The following is a 19,145-nucleotide window of genomic DNA, read 5'->3' on the forward strand; positions in this document are numbered from 1 at the left end:
AGAATGGGAAGATTCAAGGACAATAACTATACAGGCTTCTTTTGATATACAGGGGAGTTGAACCAGACACCTTAATGCTACTGTACACACCACAAGCTCTCACCTTTTTTCATGCCTGTCTCTTCAAACACTGCCCATGTGCTCTGCATTTAAGGAGCCTAGAAGTCCCTGCCCCCCTGCCTCTATTACATGCCATGTGTGGATTAGATGGATGGTTTGGGGAGTTATTTAGTTAGAAACTGCTGTTCAGTTTTGGAATATTTGTTTGACTAAGGCGATGTTCATATTTGTATTACTTGATTTTAAAATGTGGCTTTAAGGAATACTGTAGTAGATAAAGCTCAAGATGTGTTCAGTTAAACCTGAAAATGCTTTGCTCCAGGATGTTGACCTTTTGCTCCCCTCTCCGCCAAGGGCTGTCTCTCCTTGCAAGTTGCTCTGGCAGGAATCAAATTCCTTTGGGGGCTTTAGTAGCAGCTCGTTCTTTCATCTAATCAGGTTTAAACTCTGACAAGATATTTGTACAATCCCTGTCTCAAAGGGCAGGCCAATGACACCATTAACCTAATCCTCCCCTCTTGTTTTCCACTTTAATGGTACTCATAAGCTCGAAACAGGGAAAATATTTGGGCAGTAATATTTGTACAAAAGACAACAGTAATAAGAATGGCGTGTTGATAGAATCTGTGCTGCGTTTCTGTTGGAGTTGGGGAAGCCATCTCATTCCTCTTCCTGTCTATTGAGAATTGCTTTGAATGTGTTTGCCACCTCTCTGGAGGACAGGCACCATGGCCCATCACTTATCATCCACTGTCTAACATAGAGGCTAAACTTTAGAAAGTGTTGCTGGGTCGTCCTGTTTAAAAATAGGCCAGGAAGGGGAAAAGACAAATGGAAAGGTATCCGAGTATAACGTATATTGTAGGAACTGGGTTAGGCAAGGATGCCCACTATTGCATTGACCATTGCTATAGCTTTTAGTATATTGGGTACCTCTTGACCATCTGTGGGGGGTTGCAGATCTGAGGTTATCCATTCCTGTTGGGCAAGTGGAAACATGTAGTGGGTCAGTTGTTTTTCTTTAGAAGGGTTAACACAAGTGAGCTGATGCCAACAATGTAGTACATGAGAAATAAGGGTTTTCTGGGCACACTGTATGCACACAAAACACAAGGATTAGAGTGGGATGCTGAACCAACTCATCACTGTAATATTGTGGCTAGGGAACTGAATTGCAAAATCTGGAGAAGTGCAAATTTCAAAGGATGTCTGTGTTTCAGTCCATGCACTGTATAGGATAATGTGGATTAGGTAAATTCTCATTTAAATGTGAACTGAATACAAATTCACCACCACCACCAGTGCCTTGTTCTAGACTTCAGATACAGCCGATATCCTACTCTACTGCAGTTATACTAAATCATAGGGCTGTTGGATAATGTCAACAGAATTGCATTGAGATGTAATATTATAGAATATAGTCCAATAATGTTTTGTTGATATTTGGGAATAACAGTCCAAAACAGTACAAAAACTGGAGGACGCATCTGATCCAGCCTCTGGGATTTGCCTTTATGACCATTTAAGTTCAATCAGATTTGATAAGAATTATACAATCACTGGGTGGAATCGTTAGGGGGGTAGATAGTATAGATATGTGTCATTTCCCAAGTTATAAGACCTTTGGTGCTGGTGATCAGGTGCATAACACAAGTCTTCAGGGGCTGCTTTCATGTAGCCAGAGGCTATGACTTCAGCTCTAGGTGGGCATTTTCCTGCCATGACTGGGTTTATTCAAATGCTGTCTTGGATGTATGTGCAAAGCAACATTTCTTCTTTAACTTCCTTCTTTAAAGGCTAAGTCAGCATTTGGAGCATGGTTTTAATTAGGGATTTCAGATCGAAACATTTCCGGTTTCGTGTGTGTGTGTTTTCCTTAGGACAGTTTTCAGTTAAAATGTTTTAGAGTTTTGAAAAATACCAGATGCCCAACTCTCAGTGTGCAAAAGAAATGTAAAAAATCCACCAGTCCCTCTTGGTTCTTGGGCAGATCCACGTGTGTGATGTTGGCAGAACCACAAGAGTTGGGGGTGACAGAAAGGAGGACAACAGTTGGGATCAGGCAAGCCACAATAAGGTTTGTTTGTAATGGCATTCAGCTGCAGAGCAAGGCTACAGAGAAAAGAAAAGCACCCCAAACTATCCAGGTACAAGCTAGAATGTATTCTCATGTTGTTTTCTCAATATCAAGAATTTAAGGTGCAATTACCACTAGACCACATCCATCAGGATCTCAAGCACAGCTTCTTTGTGCAGTTCTACAGGGCTTCTCAATGCTGGAAGGATGCAGATAGCCATATTATCCAGAACACATAGATGGTACCTCAATTCAAATGTAATAAAATGTCCTGGAAACAGAGGTGGTTAAAAACTAAAAACTAACTCAGTTTGCAAATCACTTTCATACATTGTTGCAGCATGCAATAGTAAATGACCGCAGACTTAACCTGCAGTGATCCTCTTTGCCAGTGATACCATCACCATCTGCCAAGCATCCTCTAGCAGGAAGGGGAGAACACTTTCAGTGTCAGGATGGATGGAGTTAGGGCTGCTACCCAGCACCTGGGATCCTATCCAGTACTACTGCATGCCACTGCCACCATGCAGTAGCACCAGTCACCCATACAGGTGGCAATGGCGGCCTCTGCCAGCACTTTTGAATGGAACTGATTTGTCATATTGGTTTATATAGAGCCCAGATTGGGCCTACAGTTGGATCCCAAAGATGGAACCCAGCCATTGTGGCTATGATATGTGTCAGAGGCCAGCATAAAACCTGTGCACTCCCCTAGTAACTGATCCCAAACAAAACACCCAGCTAGACCAGTGCCTTTTTATTTATTGATTGATCATTTGGCAACTCTGCCTGCAGCTTAGAATAATCATTCTGAAAGTGGTGAGTGGCTAAAATGATGGTGGGTGTGTTGCTGTGACTGGTCTGTGTGGAGGGAAAGGTTTTCTCAAACAGTCTACATGTTCATGTGTGTGGACCAAGTGGAGGCTGAGTCCTGTGGAAATAATACATCCATTAGATTCTTGTGGTGTCTGGAAATGCAGCTGAAAGACTAGCAGCCTCTTGCCCCCACTTGAAAAAGTGCACTGCTATGCAAGGACCAAGGAGCAGCCTTTGTTCCAGGGATAATTTTGTGGGCTCTGCCCCTTTTGTGCCTGTGTGGGCTCTTCCTGAGAGAGCTCTGTCAGGCCTTTCAGTAGTGATCTGCTCATTCAGTAATTGTTTTCCCAGTGGGCTGCAGGACTGAAGGGGAAATGGCTGATTGGATGTGCTAATTTATTGTGGCTGGTAAGCATTTTATTATGATTAAGCAAACACGCTGAAAATGTGCTCAGCATTTGTATGATTGGTATCATTCCGAAGGCATTTCGTATTTTCGCCACAGGCTGCGAGTTACAGGTCCTTCTTCAGCCATGCCATTGAAGCAGCTGTCTTCCGCAGTGAATGAGCTAGGATGGGGGATTTGCAGCATTTCCACTCAATTCAGATTTCAGGGTTTGCATATGGGGGTGCAAATTCCTCTCAATGGGTAGAATCATCATGTAAATCAGAGAGATCAAATGTTTCTGTGACCGGGAAACAGCTTTGCTCACCTTATCTAAATGGTATATTTGGGATTTTGATTCTTGTGCCTTCGGGTCATAAGGGAAGAGTTAATGCAAATAACTTCCGCTGCTACTGCACATCCCATTGTCAACATGTAGTTTTCTCAGTGATAGTGATTCTTTGGATTGTATGCTACATTAGTGCTAATCAGAGTAGAAATTAATGGTTGTTTTTTCCCCAGTTGTTCTACTTTGTATGAGTAGCATGCAACCCTTAAAATTTAGACACAGGAATCTTCTTTATATAGTTTGACATTTAGCTCATTGAAGAAGGTATTTATCACCCACTGTTTCCAGACTTTACCATTATCCCACATTTCCCAGGACATTTCCCCATCACCTTCATTACCACAAAAGACAATGTTTTATTTTAGGAGGGGAAGTTGGTCTATTGCCCAAGAGCACCAAATCCATTTTCATCACACAACCTAGATTTGTCATTATGTGATTGAATCATACCCACAAAATAGTCACATTTTGCTCAGGACCTCGTATACTTGGACAGTGCTGCCATGCTGTTTCCTTTTCTCCACAAGTGAGCTGCAACTACCTGCCAGATCTCATTTGAGAATGCTATGTGTGAGGAGTCTTCCTTATATTCTGGAGCCCAGCACAGCAGGACCATAATATTGAGTGCCTCTAGGAATGCCAAAATACATGTAAGCTAAATATAGCAGACTACTTACATTAGTGACATGCATTCTGCTTCTCCGCTTGCCCTTTCTTGCCTTTATTTGGCAGAGCACTGCTCACATGACACATGCAATATTGGGAACCTTGTCAGGATTTATTAATATTCTTGCTACAGCCAAGCAGAATTCTTCGTATTGTGTCTCAGTGACTTCCTTTGTGATGCTAGTTACCATCCAACAACTCAATAACTGTTCAGAGATAAGTCCCCATTTTTGTTCCTGGAATATCTAATAGCTTTTCTTGGAGGCTTGGAGTGGAGCGATCTAGCTTTAGCCTTTTAGTTTGGCACAGGGATTTAGGCTGAATGGTTGAACTGTGGCAAAGCACAGCTATTCATTTGTGTTCTCAGCACTGCATTTTGCTTCTCTGCCCCCGATCATATTTACTGTAGCAATAGCCTTCTGATGAGCATGAAACTAACAGTTTGACGACAGACCCTGACTAGATGTGGGCAATGGGGGTCACAGGCAAGAAAATTGCAAGAGTGAAACATTTTGATAAAAATTGCTGTCCTATGTATCCACAGGAGCATATCCACTTCTCCCATTGATGAACTGATATCAATGAAGCCTGCAGTTCCTTGTAAAATACCGTAATTCACATAATGCCTGCCTGGAAGCAGGTATGCTTTTCCCACCCAGAACTTCTCATGACCACAGGAATCCAGCAAACATCGTGCTTGTTGAGTATCTCATACCAATTGGCTGTGTACGTCACTAAAATTGTCCAGAGCAGAGTCCTGCTTTCTCTGTGGCATAATTAACAACTATGGATGAATGGTGCACAGGCTGGGAAGAAGGGTGCATAGACCCTGATCTCTCACTATTTGCAAACTCTATTCTGACTATCAGCCTCACTGGTGTCAGTGTTCCAGTGTACCTTGGGGGTTCGCTTTTGTCTGTGAGGACTTCTCCTTTCAGGTGTCTCCTCTGCTTCTCTATCTCTGCATGCCTCGACTGATTATAAATCTGGAGCCTTTTCAGAAAGCAGCCACTTCTTGCCTACTTGGGAATGCTTTTAAACCATTCCAGAAACCATGTTTGTTGATAGATCAGGGTGCTCAGAGAAGAGCGGCTGATCTAAGCTGTATGAGAGCCGGCATAAACTCCAGCACGGCAGTACCAGCTGTCACTGCTTAGAAACACATAATAGATTCTGCTGCTTTTCAGACAGCAGATCTTACAGCCACATAAACCAGTCATTCTGTCATCAAAAGCCCTGGCAGCAGAGAAGTGTTCTCTCTGCAACTGCATTCCTGGGGCAGTTACAAGTGCGGAGCCAGAGGGAGGCAAGCTTTGCAATGTATTATTTCCTGAACTGGCCTCAGTAGCAGGAGGGAAAGAAAGAAAGGGGTAATTACAAGAGCTGTGGACTGCATCCCTCTGTCAGTTGTTTCATGGCCTGTCGTGGCTGGCATTCAGTTAAGATATTGGATGCCCAAAGCAGAATCAGAAACTAGGTTGTCAAAGTTCAAATAGCGTTCTGGTTCATGGCAAGATCAGCATTGGGGTGCTGGCACAAAGTGAGTGCCATGGTGTTATGGCAGATAGTCCATTTTTTCAGTAGGCCTTTCCTTATATATATATATAGGAGTAGTTAATAACATTGAGAGTTGAGATCAAGCAACTGGAATTGCAGGTGGTAGGATGTGAGCAGTTAGTATATTGCCTTGGAGCACTTCCAGCCACTATTTTCAGCTGGTTTGGAGCTCTTGTGCAACAAACCTGCTTCTTCCAAAGTCATCTTTATTGGACTTCCAAGCCACCTCCTGTTCCTGTAGCCCACTTCAGAGCTGATGTCACCCTCTTGGCTCCTTCCTGGTGATTCAGAGAACTGCCATTGTTAATGTTAAATTCTGTGGCAACGGCATAATTCTTAAAGCCGAGGAAAGCAAATGGAAAAAGGGAAATTATCGTATTTAGTGTCTCAGTCAATAGCGTCAACAATGTGCTTCAGAACTGCTTTTTTAACATTTAATTTAATAACACCCCTGGAAAATGTTCTCTTTCCAGAAGTTCCCAGATGTAAGTTAACCCTGGCAGAGTCGCAAGGCAGGCAGGAGTGTGTCACTGCCATCTGTGTGGAGCATGCTGACTGCATCTTCAGGGCATATAGCTTTTGGGATGAAGCCCAACAGTATTTAGCTGCATTGGCATGGATAGCAGTAGGTAGCTCACCACACTAAGAGTCAGAGAGTGTGAAAATTATGGCAATAGATTATTGCCCATCTTTGAAGAAAATGCATAAAGAGGTTCTAGTCTCATGCACACAGACAGGCAGCTAGGACTATGTCACAATCCCATGCTTCCACTTGGCAGCAGTTCTCCAGGGTCTCAACAGAGGACTTTTTCCAGCTTTGCTGCAGGAAATGCTGAACATGGACCTTCTGCATGCACAGTCACAGATCTTTGGCCTTTCAACCAAGATACTTGTTGCAACCCTGATTTAAAGCAATGTTTCTAGCCCTTGCGGTTTCAGAGAAAAACATGATCACATCATGTACTCTAAGCAACATTTGCCAAGGGTCAAGAATGAATGAATAGATGCAACATCTTGAGTAGCAGGTGGCTACTACTGGAGGTGATGCACATTTTGAAGAAAATGTCTAAGAATGACACAGATTCTGTTTGTGTTCTCTATTGAGAAAAGCTACATATTTATTTATTTTGCAGTTTATTTATAGTGTAACACCATGTTTCCTAGCAGCAACCCCTTCAAATAGTAGTGGGATGGTTGAGGAGGAAACAAAATGCCTGCTCCCCAACATAATGCACATTGCCTCCATCCCACCAGCCCACCACATTTCCTAACAGAAGGTTTGGAGAAAACCATTGGGCTGCTTAAAAGAACAGAACAAATATGTATGTAACAGGAGAAAAGAGGGTTGGGAGAGCAAACACAACAACCCCAAGTGGGCATACAATTCAAGGTAAGTGTCTAAGTCACAACATAGGAGGGGATGGAGGCCTGTGGCTTGAGTGATCCACAGGTTAGTGACAGGTTTCTTTGTTGGTTGGTTCGGTAACATTGGGTTGTATTCAACAAAGTGCTAAGCAAATTGTTCCATAAGTGCAAGGATTTCTACTTAAACAGCGGAACGCTCCTCCCATCTCTCCTGCATGCCTCCCCCAAATCTGTTCTGGGTTTCCCCACAACCCTCTGGTATGTGTGAGGCGAGGAAAGGGTGTGGGGAGTCCCATTGTGCTAGCACTAATCTTTATGCAAGTACAATTATTTTGTTGAATACTGCTCATTATGTCTAGCTCTTCTGGATTTGCACTTGAGGTTTCCAAGCCCCTCATGGCTTGACAAGCAAAGCTCTTCTGGAGCTGTTTTCTTACCAGGAGCAGGTGACTGTACAGTTCCAGTGACTTCAATAGCTGCATGACAGGCAGAAATACAGGAGGGGCAGTTTTCCCTAGCATGCTAAAGCTTTAGCTGTTATTAAACATTAAAGGTACAAGAGGCTTTCAGGAAAAATCTCTTAAGTGAACACCATTATCTCTTTGCACTGGAGAGAAATATGTTTTTTGTCCCTGTTTTCAGCGCCTGGCATTTCTGTTATGGCTTTCATTAGATTGTTCTTGGGTTTTATTTTTGTTTGCATTCACTTTTATAGATCTGATGGCATACTGGCATGTGAACGCAATGTGTGGGCAGCTGGCTGGCCGGCTACATAAATTAAATTACAGTGCATTAAGTCTTGTTGTTCTTTTACAATGTGAATTATCTCCTGCACTCAAACCAAATGAATTGTTTCTGGCTTGGAAGAATAAATAGTATTTTTTTAGGGTTGGCAATCTTCTTCTTCTTAACTGTCCCTTTCCCTGTGCACTTAAAAACAACCTGACAAGCAGGAATTATCACTATATTTTCATTCCACAAATGCTTCATTTTGCATGGCAGACTGCTCTTAACAACATGCTGGAGTAGGACCAGATACAAAAGGGAAAAGGGCTTTTGCACATTTAATAGTTGTGTACAAAGGGGAATTTGAGCAGATGCACCTAGCATTTGAAAATTTCCTCTGGAATTCCATCTTCTCCACAACTCTTAAAGGTACAGGAGCCCTGAGCAGTTTTGAATCAGGCTGCTCTATGCATGAGCTGTAAAAAGGTCGGTGGCTTTATGAGGATGGGTGGGAAACCCTAGAAATGGGCAGGTATCTTCATCCAGGTCTTCCCGTTCTATAAGTGTGTGAAATCTCATGACGCGTCACTCATGTCTTTAACAAGTGGCAACAAGTGGCTTCTCTCTTAAATTTCCATGGACAACATGTTTCTTCAGTTGAAAGACTGGAAAAAAACAGTGTCTTGAACTTTTGCAAAATAGCCCCATCCTGAGCGAGATGGAAAAAAACAATTTAGCAGTTTAATTTAAGCCCTGGTAATTGAGAACATTGTGTTTCCTCTATTTCTGCTGGTACTTTGCCCACTTTTCTGCATTCATTATGGTATATCAAAAATAGTAGTCATGAGTAAAATCCATATCCTGGAGCAAGATGCAAGCTCTAAGCAACCAACAACGGCCATGAGGGTTGCTGGGCCCAGGTCCTGGCATCCTGTTTCCTATCACTGCATGACATGGACAGGAGAAGCCCTCTGGCAGGTGCAATATTTTTTCTCTTTTATGCAGTGCTGCTTTTAATACTACTGGGCTGCAAGCTGTGCCTGAAACCTAACCAAACAGAAACCGGGGTTTGATATTAACAGGGTTGCCAACTGTTGAACCAGCTTTTAAGAGCAGCTTGCTATGCAGGAACTGGCAGGAGATAAACATTATCAGTTGCTCATTTCTGCAGGTCAAGTTGGTGTAAAGAGTGCCCAAACAAGCAATAATGTTTTCTTTTGATCAGTTGACAGCTCAAGGTATAAAGTTGCTGAGTATTCCCTGAAGACCGTAGCTGTACCTTCTAAATGTTTTGAAGCCCTAAGACAAGGTGCAGCTACTGAAGACCTGGCAAACATCCAGGCCCAAACCCCAGAGACAGAAGAAAAAAGAGGGGCAGCTCTGTCAGACCCTCTAGCGAGCAACTGTTTTCTAGCAAGCGCTGGTCCCTGCCTTCAGGAAAGAAATTCATTACATTCAAGGGCAAAGAATGGCCCTGCAGCTTGCAGTGAGCCAGATAAATTTGTTGTATGACATCAGCAGCAGCACAGGAAAGGAGGAGTGGGAGGAGGAGAGCAGCTCTCTGTGCTGGAAACTCACGGCTTCTCTTTGCATCTCCCTCCTGCTTTCCTTCACTACTTCTTACTTAAGAAACACAATAGTGATCGCCATGGCAACACATGCTCCCCTGGCACCTGCGCACTCACAGGTGGGATCCTCTGAGCCCTGAACGTGGTTCCCGGCCCCAAGCAGGTGGGGCTTGGCCCATCAGAGATGTAGTTGCTGCTAGGATGTTTAGCACTCTGGGTGACATCTGGGTCCCACCTTTTTTGTCTCAAAAACATTGCCTCATCCTTACGCCTGCTGCTGCCAGTGGATGCCAGCTTCCCAGAACGCGGCTGGTCTATCTGACGTAGCTATGGACCTCCGTTCCAAGGACAAAGGGCAGGATGCAGGATTCCGAGAGGAAGGAGGCTGTTCTGTGTGGGAAGTGCTGGGCTCATCTGCCAGTACCTGTTACTCCAAGGACTCTGACATTTACCAGACTTCCCTGCAGGGAAACAACACCTGATTCCACTTAAAGCTTGCAGCATCTCTCCTCCCTACTCCCACACCTCACCACAGAAAACATGGAGCTCTCCGAGAACAATAATGTAATTGGCTGGGAAAAATCTCCTCAGGATTTTCCATCAAAACCTGGAGCTGGCTCAGACAGCACTAACACACAAACACATGCATGCTGCAGGCCCCAAGATACTCGTGAAAGCACGGGTTCCCCTAGAAAATGCGTGACCCGGACAGAATGGAGCCCAATGTAACAAGGAGTGACTGAGACCTGAGAGACAGCAGATTCCCCCAGGGGGGTGACCCAGCCTTTGGCCCCATAAAGAACAAACCGCCAGCCGTATGGGCCTATTTAGCATCCCCGACCTTTCACCTCAGAGATTCCCACCTCCTTGCCTGCTGTGCGCAGGCCTCATTTACAGCATGCATGGACATCTTGGAGCTGTTTCTAATGCTAATTCCCTCCTCCCCTCCCTCCAGAGGTGCACATTTAAGTTCTGCTCTTCAGCTATCTGCAAATGTCACCCAAGAATGGTTTATATGCACATCTATTTCCTTGCTCGAATAAATAGTTTGGAGGGGGAAGGAGAATTACTGGTGTAGATTGGCTGAATGAAGGCCTCTTCCATATTTGTTTACCGTATGTTCCAGTGGCTCTAGCACTGAATTTACATCTAGTAGGCCCTTGTCTGCCATCACGAGGCCATAGGCGAGTCACCGTCTTTTAGCCTCAGCTCTTCACCAGTAACATGGGAATAATCGTGACTTATCCCCTAGAATTGTTATGAGAAGAAACAAGTAAATGATTGTTAACATGCTTTGGAAGTTGAACCATAGAGCAAAGCTCCCAAGAGGTCGCAACAGTGCCTTGCTTCCTGTAGGCCTGCCTGCAGCTTGGAGCCCATTCCTGATAGTAAAAGCCATCCGATTCCAAGGCCGAAAGCTATTTCTTTCCCCCAATTGCTTTTTAGTTTAATATAAAACTATTCCTTTTTAACTGTTCTCCTTCTTCAAGAAGATAGTCCAGGCTGTAAAAATGAATAATAAGGTATAACTGCTCTTCGGAGACCTGTCTGTAAAAAAACGATTCTCAGAAGCGGCTGCAGATGTATAACCTCATTAAACTGGGTCAGAGCTTCCAAGGAAAGCAGACTGCACAGAAAGGAGCCACTTGGAGATGTCTGGTGTCATTCTGTAAACCACAAGCTACCTTGGAGACAGCCTCCAGGAAGCCACAGAAAGCGATAAAGGGCTTTCTCACACAGCCAAATCCCCACACACGTCTAATATCTAGTATGATACTCCTTGTAACTAGACAAGTTTGGGCATGTTAGTGAGATGGGGGTAATCTGAATGCTGGGGGGAGTGATATCCTCACAATAGGAGAACTAACCTGGGAAAGGATGGGGTGGATCCTCTTTTGCTACTGGGTAATAAAATAAAATTTAAAAATAAATATAAATAAATAGCAGCTGCTGGCCATTGATAGCACACTGTAGCCTTCCCCAACCTGGGGTCTTCCAGATATTTTAGATGAGAGGTCTCATCATCCCTGACCATTGGCCAGATAGGCTGGGACTGAAGGGATTTGGGTTTCCAAAACATCTGGAGGGAATCAGGTTGGGGAAGACTGGCATAATGAACCCATCATCTGGACCATTTTGTTACCACCCTTTTCTGAGTTCCCTAGGACAAAGAACTTCAGCAACTATGGGGGTTACTCTCTGGACCTTGGAGTTCTTTGCACTTGAGTTTCAGGCTGGTTTTGTTTCTTCCCAGCCAGGTCTCTAGACAAACTCTATAATTTTGCTGACTGTTCTGGCCTCCACCTCATCTTTGCATTGAACGCACTGCGCCGGAACCCCAACAATTCCTGGAACAGCTCCAATGCCCTCAGCTTGCTCAAGTACAGTGCCAGCAAGAAGTACAACATCTCCTGGGAGTTGGGCAATGGTGAGTGAGGTTTGGAGAGGGGGATTTGGAGAAGGAGGTGGACGGGGAGGAGGATTGGAGAGAAAATAAGCACTGGGGTCACCTTCTAGGTTAGGAGGAATTCTTAAGAACAGCCCAATGGATCAGCCCAATGGCCCGTCTAGTCTAGCATCCTGCTCTCACAGTGGCCAACCAGATGCCTGTGGGAGGCCTGCAAGCTGGAAATGAAGGCAACAGCAGCGTGCCCACTTGCTATTCCCAGCAACAAGTATTCAGCGCCATAATGTCTCCAACAGTGGAGATAGAACATAGCCATCATAGCTAGTAGTTGTTGAATGACAGAAGTGGAACACTGCTACTGGGGGATGCTCCCTGCAATTGATAGCCATAGGAATCTGCGGGCAAAAAAGAGATTGATATCTTGATGGTACAGGGAAGGAAGGCGCTTGTGTGAGAAAGAAGATTTGAAAGTTCTCAGTAAAAATAGAGGACAAATACTGCAATCCTAAAATGTTTCTCCAGGAGTCCAACTATGTTGCATATCATTTATTCTGAGGTAAGTGTGCATATGTTTGCACTGTAATGAGCTATATAGAGTCATCTTCACCAGTCCTTTCTGCATAGGGTCTCCATGCAGGGAGAGGGGAGAGGCGGCAGGGAGGTCAACACCATGTAGGTGCATCAGTGAGATCACTGGGTTTTCTCTGCCAATGTACCCACACAGTGCCAACCTCCCCTCCCTCTTTCCTGATAAGTGGCAGTGACTCCACCTTCTCACTCATGACTTTTACGGGGCACCATCTTCAGAGCAGTCGGGTCAGAGTTGGTGAATGCTTGTTTCTGTTTTCTTCCAGAACCAAATAACTACCGCACCCTGACAGGGCGAGCAGTAAATGGTACTCAGTTGGGCAAAGACTACATGCAGCTGAAGAGCCTGTTGCAGCTGATCCGCACCTACTCCAGAGCCAGCCTGTATGGGCCCAACATTGGGAGGCCTAGGAAGAACGTTGTGGCCCTTCTGGATGGGTGAGTGATTTGATTCATGGCCAACAATGCAGGGACCTATGAAATCTTTCTCATACCAGAGACATCAAACTCACCTCTCAGGTTTAATCACTGCACAGCAATGAAAAGCTCCGCAGAGGTGGCTTCTTTGCTCATGATGGTGCAGTAATAGAAAAATCTATGCTTACCCCAGGCATACATCTATGAAAGGCACAGTTGCCGCTCTTTGTGTCATATGAAGCAGTGTACTAGCTAAACTGACTGTATGTGCCCTGATTTTTAGCTGTATGATGTCCAGAGTGCCAGGGTGCTAGGCAGAGAAGGTTCTGGCATTTGAAAGTCCCTGGAGTATTCCATGACGTTTTAGACCCAAGTTGGTAAAATTGTCAGGACTATCAAAGCAAAGTGTCCATGCCTCATTGTTGACCCTCCTATAAGATCTCCTTTGCCACTTCCCTTCCCTATGTTCCAGTACTATTTCACCACTTTCCTGCCAAATTCTTAAGGCATTGGCAGAAGTTTTCATTGGCTGTCCCTTTCAAACACCCAAACCTTTCCTTATTAACAGTTGCTATATAGACTCTTATTCCATCTAAAGAGGAAGAAGCCTTGAGCAACCATGACTTGTAAGAGAAAGAGGACATTGCACAGATTGGCCATTGCCTCTTCACCAGCCTTTGATACAAAACTGGGACAACTGGCAAACACCCCAGAAACAATCTTAATAAACCTTAGAGCTTAGCACACAGCAACATGGTGAAAATTGACCAAGTAAAATGCAAACAAAGAAGACTCAAGTGTGCAAATATCATATCCCTGTCACTGGAGGGAGCCCCAGGTAACCTCAGTGGCTAGAAGCACTTTTTACCAACTGTGACTGGTGACACAGCTACAATCATTTCTGGACCAGCAGAGCTTGATCACATTAGTTCAGCCATTGATGGCTTCAATATTGGATTACTGCAATGCACTCTGTGTGGGGCTTCCCTTTCTACAGAAGCTACAGTTAGTGCAGAATGCTGCAGCACAGTTGCTGAAAGGAGTGATACCCTGTCAATATATAACACCTCTGCTCAGATATCTGCAAAGGTTGCCCATTTGCTATTGGTCCAGGTTCAAGGTGTTACCATTAGTAGTATATCATTAGTATATTGTTAATATATAAAACCATTAGCAGCTCGGGACCAGTTTACTTAAGGGTCTGCCTTACCCCATATATGCCCTTTGGACCAGTTTGATCTGCAGAACTAGCACTGTTGCAGATGCCACATAAGACTCATTCCACATAAGTCAGCATACATTTTGGAATTCCCTGTCTATTGACACCAGGCAGACATCTTTGCTGTACTATTTTCTGCTTTTGTTTTAAACATTTTTGTTTAGGCAGGCCTACAGTTACACGTGTTTGATTTCATTTTAGCTATTGTTGATTTAAATCATTTTTAAATATTATTAAATACCTGGCTTAAACTGTTTTTATTGATAATATATATAATGCTGTATTTTCTGTTTTTCTAAACTGCTAAGAGGTGTTTTTTTTTAAAAAAAACGACAACAATCAAGCAGTATATAAATTTTGTTAAATACATAAAAATAGGGGGGGCATATGTGGAGTTGCAGCAAAATAATGTAACATTGGCAGCAGCATTAGCTGTAACGCTGAGGAAGAAAGCATGCTGCCACATCTTCTAGGTAGCAAAGCTGATGAACGAATTGGAAACATTTCTGGGCAACCTACAAAGATGGCACATAGGCTAGAAGGCAAATCCCACGAGGAAAGGCCGAAGGAACTGGGTTTATTTAGCTTTAAAGACATGTATGTGGAGAGGGTATGGGGGAAATTTTAAAATTGGTTAACGTGTGATCCTATCCATGCTTACCTATCCATGCAGGGGTAAAGGAGAAATTTGTTACAGTTTTCATTTAAAAGTGAATTTGTCAAATTTGAACTTTCTGAAACAACATGCAAATGAAAACATAACACTCATCTGAATTTTTTGATGCAAGTTCAACTAAATAATGCATACATTAGGGGAAAGTGTGCATAAACATGAAATTATTAGCAAAAACAATGTAGAGAAATGCATTACAGTGGGGAAGATTGCAAAATGTGTGCATTAGTCAAAACTGAATATAAAAACGTATTTATTAGGATAAATTTGCACTAAGATGCTGATGAATTTTCATGAGAATTAAAAAAAAAAGAATTCACAATGTGGAGAACTGAATTTAAGATTGGAAAAATGAAAACTGATGTTGACAGATCCTTCCATCCCAATTTTGAACCTGGGACACTCTCCATATAAGGCACATGTTCTGCCACTGAGCTATGGCCATTCCACACAGTAGCCGTTTTCTCTGGATCTGACATAATTTATGCATTCACTCAGTTATTTTAGAGAATCCAAGTGATGCCACTGCTGAATTGTGACACTAGCATTTTCCCTGTTGCCCTTTCATCACTTTAAAGACTTGGTGTTGATTTCTCTAACTTTGTGGGGAATTGTGCCACTGTCCTCTCTACTGTGGAGCAGGAAAGTACTATATATTCATATGGCTTGACCTTTCCCTCAGAGTGTTATCACATCCAATTGCTCTTCCCAGGGAACTATTGGCAATTATAGATCTGTGAGAGGATTAGTGATCTCCTAATGGTTCTCAGCACCCTAAACAAACTACAGCTCCCAGAATTCTCTGGCGGAAGCCATGTCTGTTTCAAGTGATATCATAGTGCTTTAGACGTCCAGTGTGAATGTGGTCTTGGACTGTCGACCCTTGGGTTTTTCTTTTTCTTCAAAAGACCGACTAGCTACATGTTAAAAGCAAACTGATTCCCTGTGTCTGCCCAGACAGAATTGTGAATCAGGTTTCCCTGAAATGAGTACTAACATAATATTGTACCTGAAATCTTGCTGCGTTTGGGGAAGGAGAGATGCTTTGGGAACTCGGTGTATTTTGTTCCTTTAGTACTACTGAGCTGGTTGGCTGCCTGCAGGGCAGAGAGAAGAGTCAGAGACGGACATGTGGTCAGGTGCAAGGGAATTTCCACAGATGGGACAGCCAGCCCCACTTGATGAAGTGTTAATTAGGCTATTCAGGGAACCAGAGCTGCTCAGAACAGTCTGTATCTGTTCCCTACTTTGTGGGGTGGAGGGTCAGGAGTCGTAGCATTTCTCAGAGTTCCCAAAGAATCAGCGGAGTTGTTAGCAGGGAAACTGAGATGACCTCAGCCTAGGTTCAGCCCCTGTGTGGAACTTGGTTCCTAAACGATGGATGATATTTGGTGAGTAGAATGTGATGTTATATTTTCCTCTTCAGACATATCAGATAAAAAATTATTTCCCTTCTCAGAAGTGCAATGGTTGCCTTTGCACTTCTGAAACTGGTGTCACTCTTTCACTGTGTGCAGCCTTCCTAGGTGTGAATCCAAGATAGAGGATACTAGTTTCTCTGAAACTAATTCTCTGAAACTTTTGTTTTTAAGCTAAAACCTCATAATTATATTTCCTTCTCTTACACTGAAGGCCATGTGGCCCTTTCTCTCCAGCTTTCTGGTCTCCAAATTATACTACTACTACTAGTAGTAGTAGTTGTTGCAATATTTACATTTATATCCCACCTTTTGAGATGGCAGTATGAATATAAACTCAGCTGGACAGAGGGAAAGAGAGAAGGGAAGCAGTGGAAGCAGAGCTGAAGGATGTCTTAATAAAGTACATGCTTTCCTCACTCAAAGTGAGCCTGGATTCTAGCCTGCATTTGCAGTGCTTTTGACAGAAGGCTTTATCAGTGAATCAAATATGGACTGAATCCAATATGGACTGAGTCATCTGTCATGCCCTTTCCCCCAACTTCTGGCAATGACCAGTGTGTGTGTGTGTGGGGGGGGAGTTTGCATGTTTAAACCATCAAAAGTTCATGTATGCCACCACCCCTTTTTTTGGGGGGGGGGGTGTTTGTGAAGGGGTGGGAAATCTGCTAAAGTGCTCCAAGGAGGGAGGGTGGGGGATCTGTGATGTCAGGAGATAACAGCCAATCTGTGTTGTGAAAAGCTGGCAATTGTTGCAAACTAGCAAAACTGGTTTTCCTGGACCACAGCCCTGGAGAGGGTTAGGTACGTGTGACGAGAACTTGATGAGTGTGTTTCCAGAGTGCAGCAGTTCCTCTTTTTATGTAAATCCATACACATTATTTAAAGGGGAGTTATGCCTCAGTTGTCTCACTGAGGCCATTTTGACTGGAATACTTAGCACCTGAATAAAAATTTAAACCAGGCTTTGTGAATGAGATTCTTTAAAAATTCACAGACCCCATATCTTAAGGGAGGAGGCATAGAAAGACATTACACCATATCCCCCCCCCCTTTGTAAAATAAGATGTGTTCCAGATTTTTCTGCTTTCTTTGTGTGAGAGGGTTGTGTTTTTTCTGGTAAGGTGAACATAATTTTTTCTCTCGAATGGTTAAAAAATACGTGGAAGAATTATGTAAATGATTATTTTGTTTTTATTTAAGTATTTAATAATTCCTCTGCCTCTGCTTAGCAAAATATATAAATTTATGAGGCAAAATATTGAGTTTGTTGTCGCATAATCTGCTGACTTCCTAGCTGGGAGTCTGACCATATGACCAAAAAACCCTTTGAAGTACCTGGACCAAACACTGGGCCTCCCCAGCAATGGAAACCAGAGTAGTAAAAACACTTTCAAAGTGTGAAACTGTGTGGAAATGTATTACGAGGCTCTCTTATGCCATAGATATTTGGTCATGTAGTACAGATGTACATGTAGAAAAACTGGATTTAATATGGGGAAAAATATTGGGTAGTCTTCAACTAACTGTTACTCAGAGTAGACCCATTGAAATTAATGAACCTAACTTAGTCACATTCATTAATTTCAATTAATTTCTACTGAGCAAAAGTTAAAAGTTAAGCAAAAGTTACTACCCACTATGTAGCTCTGAAATAAATGAGTCACCTGTGGAGTGGTAGCAGAACATCATCTATGTATGCTTTCACCATATTACAGTGAATGCCATTGTTACACATGGCATATGAAGCAGCCCTTAGATTCCCATCCAGTGACTGACTGTCACTGTAGATATACAAGTAGGGTAATGGTCTAGGACTTGAGGACCATTCCTTCCCAACTTGCTTGTTCATAACCCACTTACCTGATGCCTAAACTGCACACTCTGTAAACTGGTGTGCTCTTCAAAGTAGATATATGACACACAGGGAGAGAAAACAGATGTGGGTCAGGGGAGAAAGTCACACATCAAAGAAAAACCATCACGTGCCAAAGAAATCTCATGAGGATGTACCAATTATCTCGAGTCTTCATGGAAGAAAGAAGATGTCTCAGAAGAATGGAGAAGGACAGATATATAATGGCTATATTTAAGAAGCAAGAAAGGAGAAATTGAGGAGTTATAGGCCCATTAGTCTGACTTTTATACCCTGGAAGTTATTAGAATGGGTTATAAATCAATCTGTTTTAAGCACCTATGGGAAAACAGGGTAATTGCTAGTAGCTGGCATAGATTTATGAAGACGACAACAGGGAAAGCCAACCTAGCAGACTTTTGGCAGGGATCTGCTCTATTAGATCAGGCTAGAACAGTAGGCATTGTATTTTAGCAAGGCTTTTGATGTCATTTCACATATGCAAAATGGAAATACAAGTAGAAGGAAATATCATCAGGTGGGAATACAAGTTGTTAAACAGTTGAACATTCAGAGGAGATTAATTATTTCAACTAGGGATAGGACAGGTGTTCCAAGGGAACGTTGTGTATATCCAACAATCCCATTTTTTACAGATACTCAGCTGTTAGGGTTGTTGCCATGTGGATACCAGAAAGGGAGGTATGGAAAATGTAGATATGCTTTTTGGATCAGCAGATGACATCTTGCCTATGAACTTGTGTTATCAAGATCTGGCTGGATGAATCATCTGGTCCAGTGTTTGACCAATTGGTTCCAGCTGGATACTTGATATGGCACCAGCTTCACCTTCTGAACATTGTTCCTGCCACTTCTATTTTTCAAAGACTCTTCTAGTCTTTGTAAATGAATTATCACCTAGGAGGCTCCCTGTGGGGGTAAGAAATATCACCAGGTGGGGTAGAGATGAAGGGATCAGGGAGGGGTTGCACATAACAT

The 19,145-nt window shown here is 43.1% G+C and overlaps 1 protein-coding gene across 3 annotated transcripts in view; it reads left to right on the forward strand.

Annotated features, from left to right (window-relative positions):
- HPSE2 (heparanase 2 (inactive)) overlaps positions 1 to 19,145 on the forward strand; it is a 113,744-nt gene that overhangs the window by 66,282 nt on the left and 28,317 nt on the right. For 2 of the 3 annotated variants that reach the window (XM_028730600.2, XM_028730597.2), the window contains exons 4-5: positions 11,824 to 11,997; positions 12,831 to 13,002. In XM_028730600.2, coding sequence (XP_028586433.2) covers positions 11,824 to 11,997; positions 12,831 to 13,002 — 346 coding nt within the window. The remainder of the gene's footprint in view (positions 1 to 11,823; positions 11,998 to 12,830; positions 13,003 to 19,145) is intronic. The other variant, XM_028730598.2, reaches the window with a different exon arrangement.

This window comes from Podarcis muralis, chromosome 6, assembly GCF_964188315.1.
Source record: "Podarcis muralis chromosome 6, rPodMur119.hap1.1, whole genome shotgun sequence".
In the NCBI taxonomy this organism is placed as follows: domain Eukaryota; kingdom Metazoa; phylum Chordata; class Lepidosauria; order Squamata; family Lacertidae; genus Podarcis; species Podarcis muralis.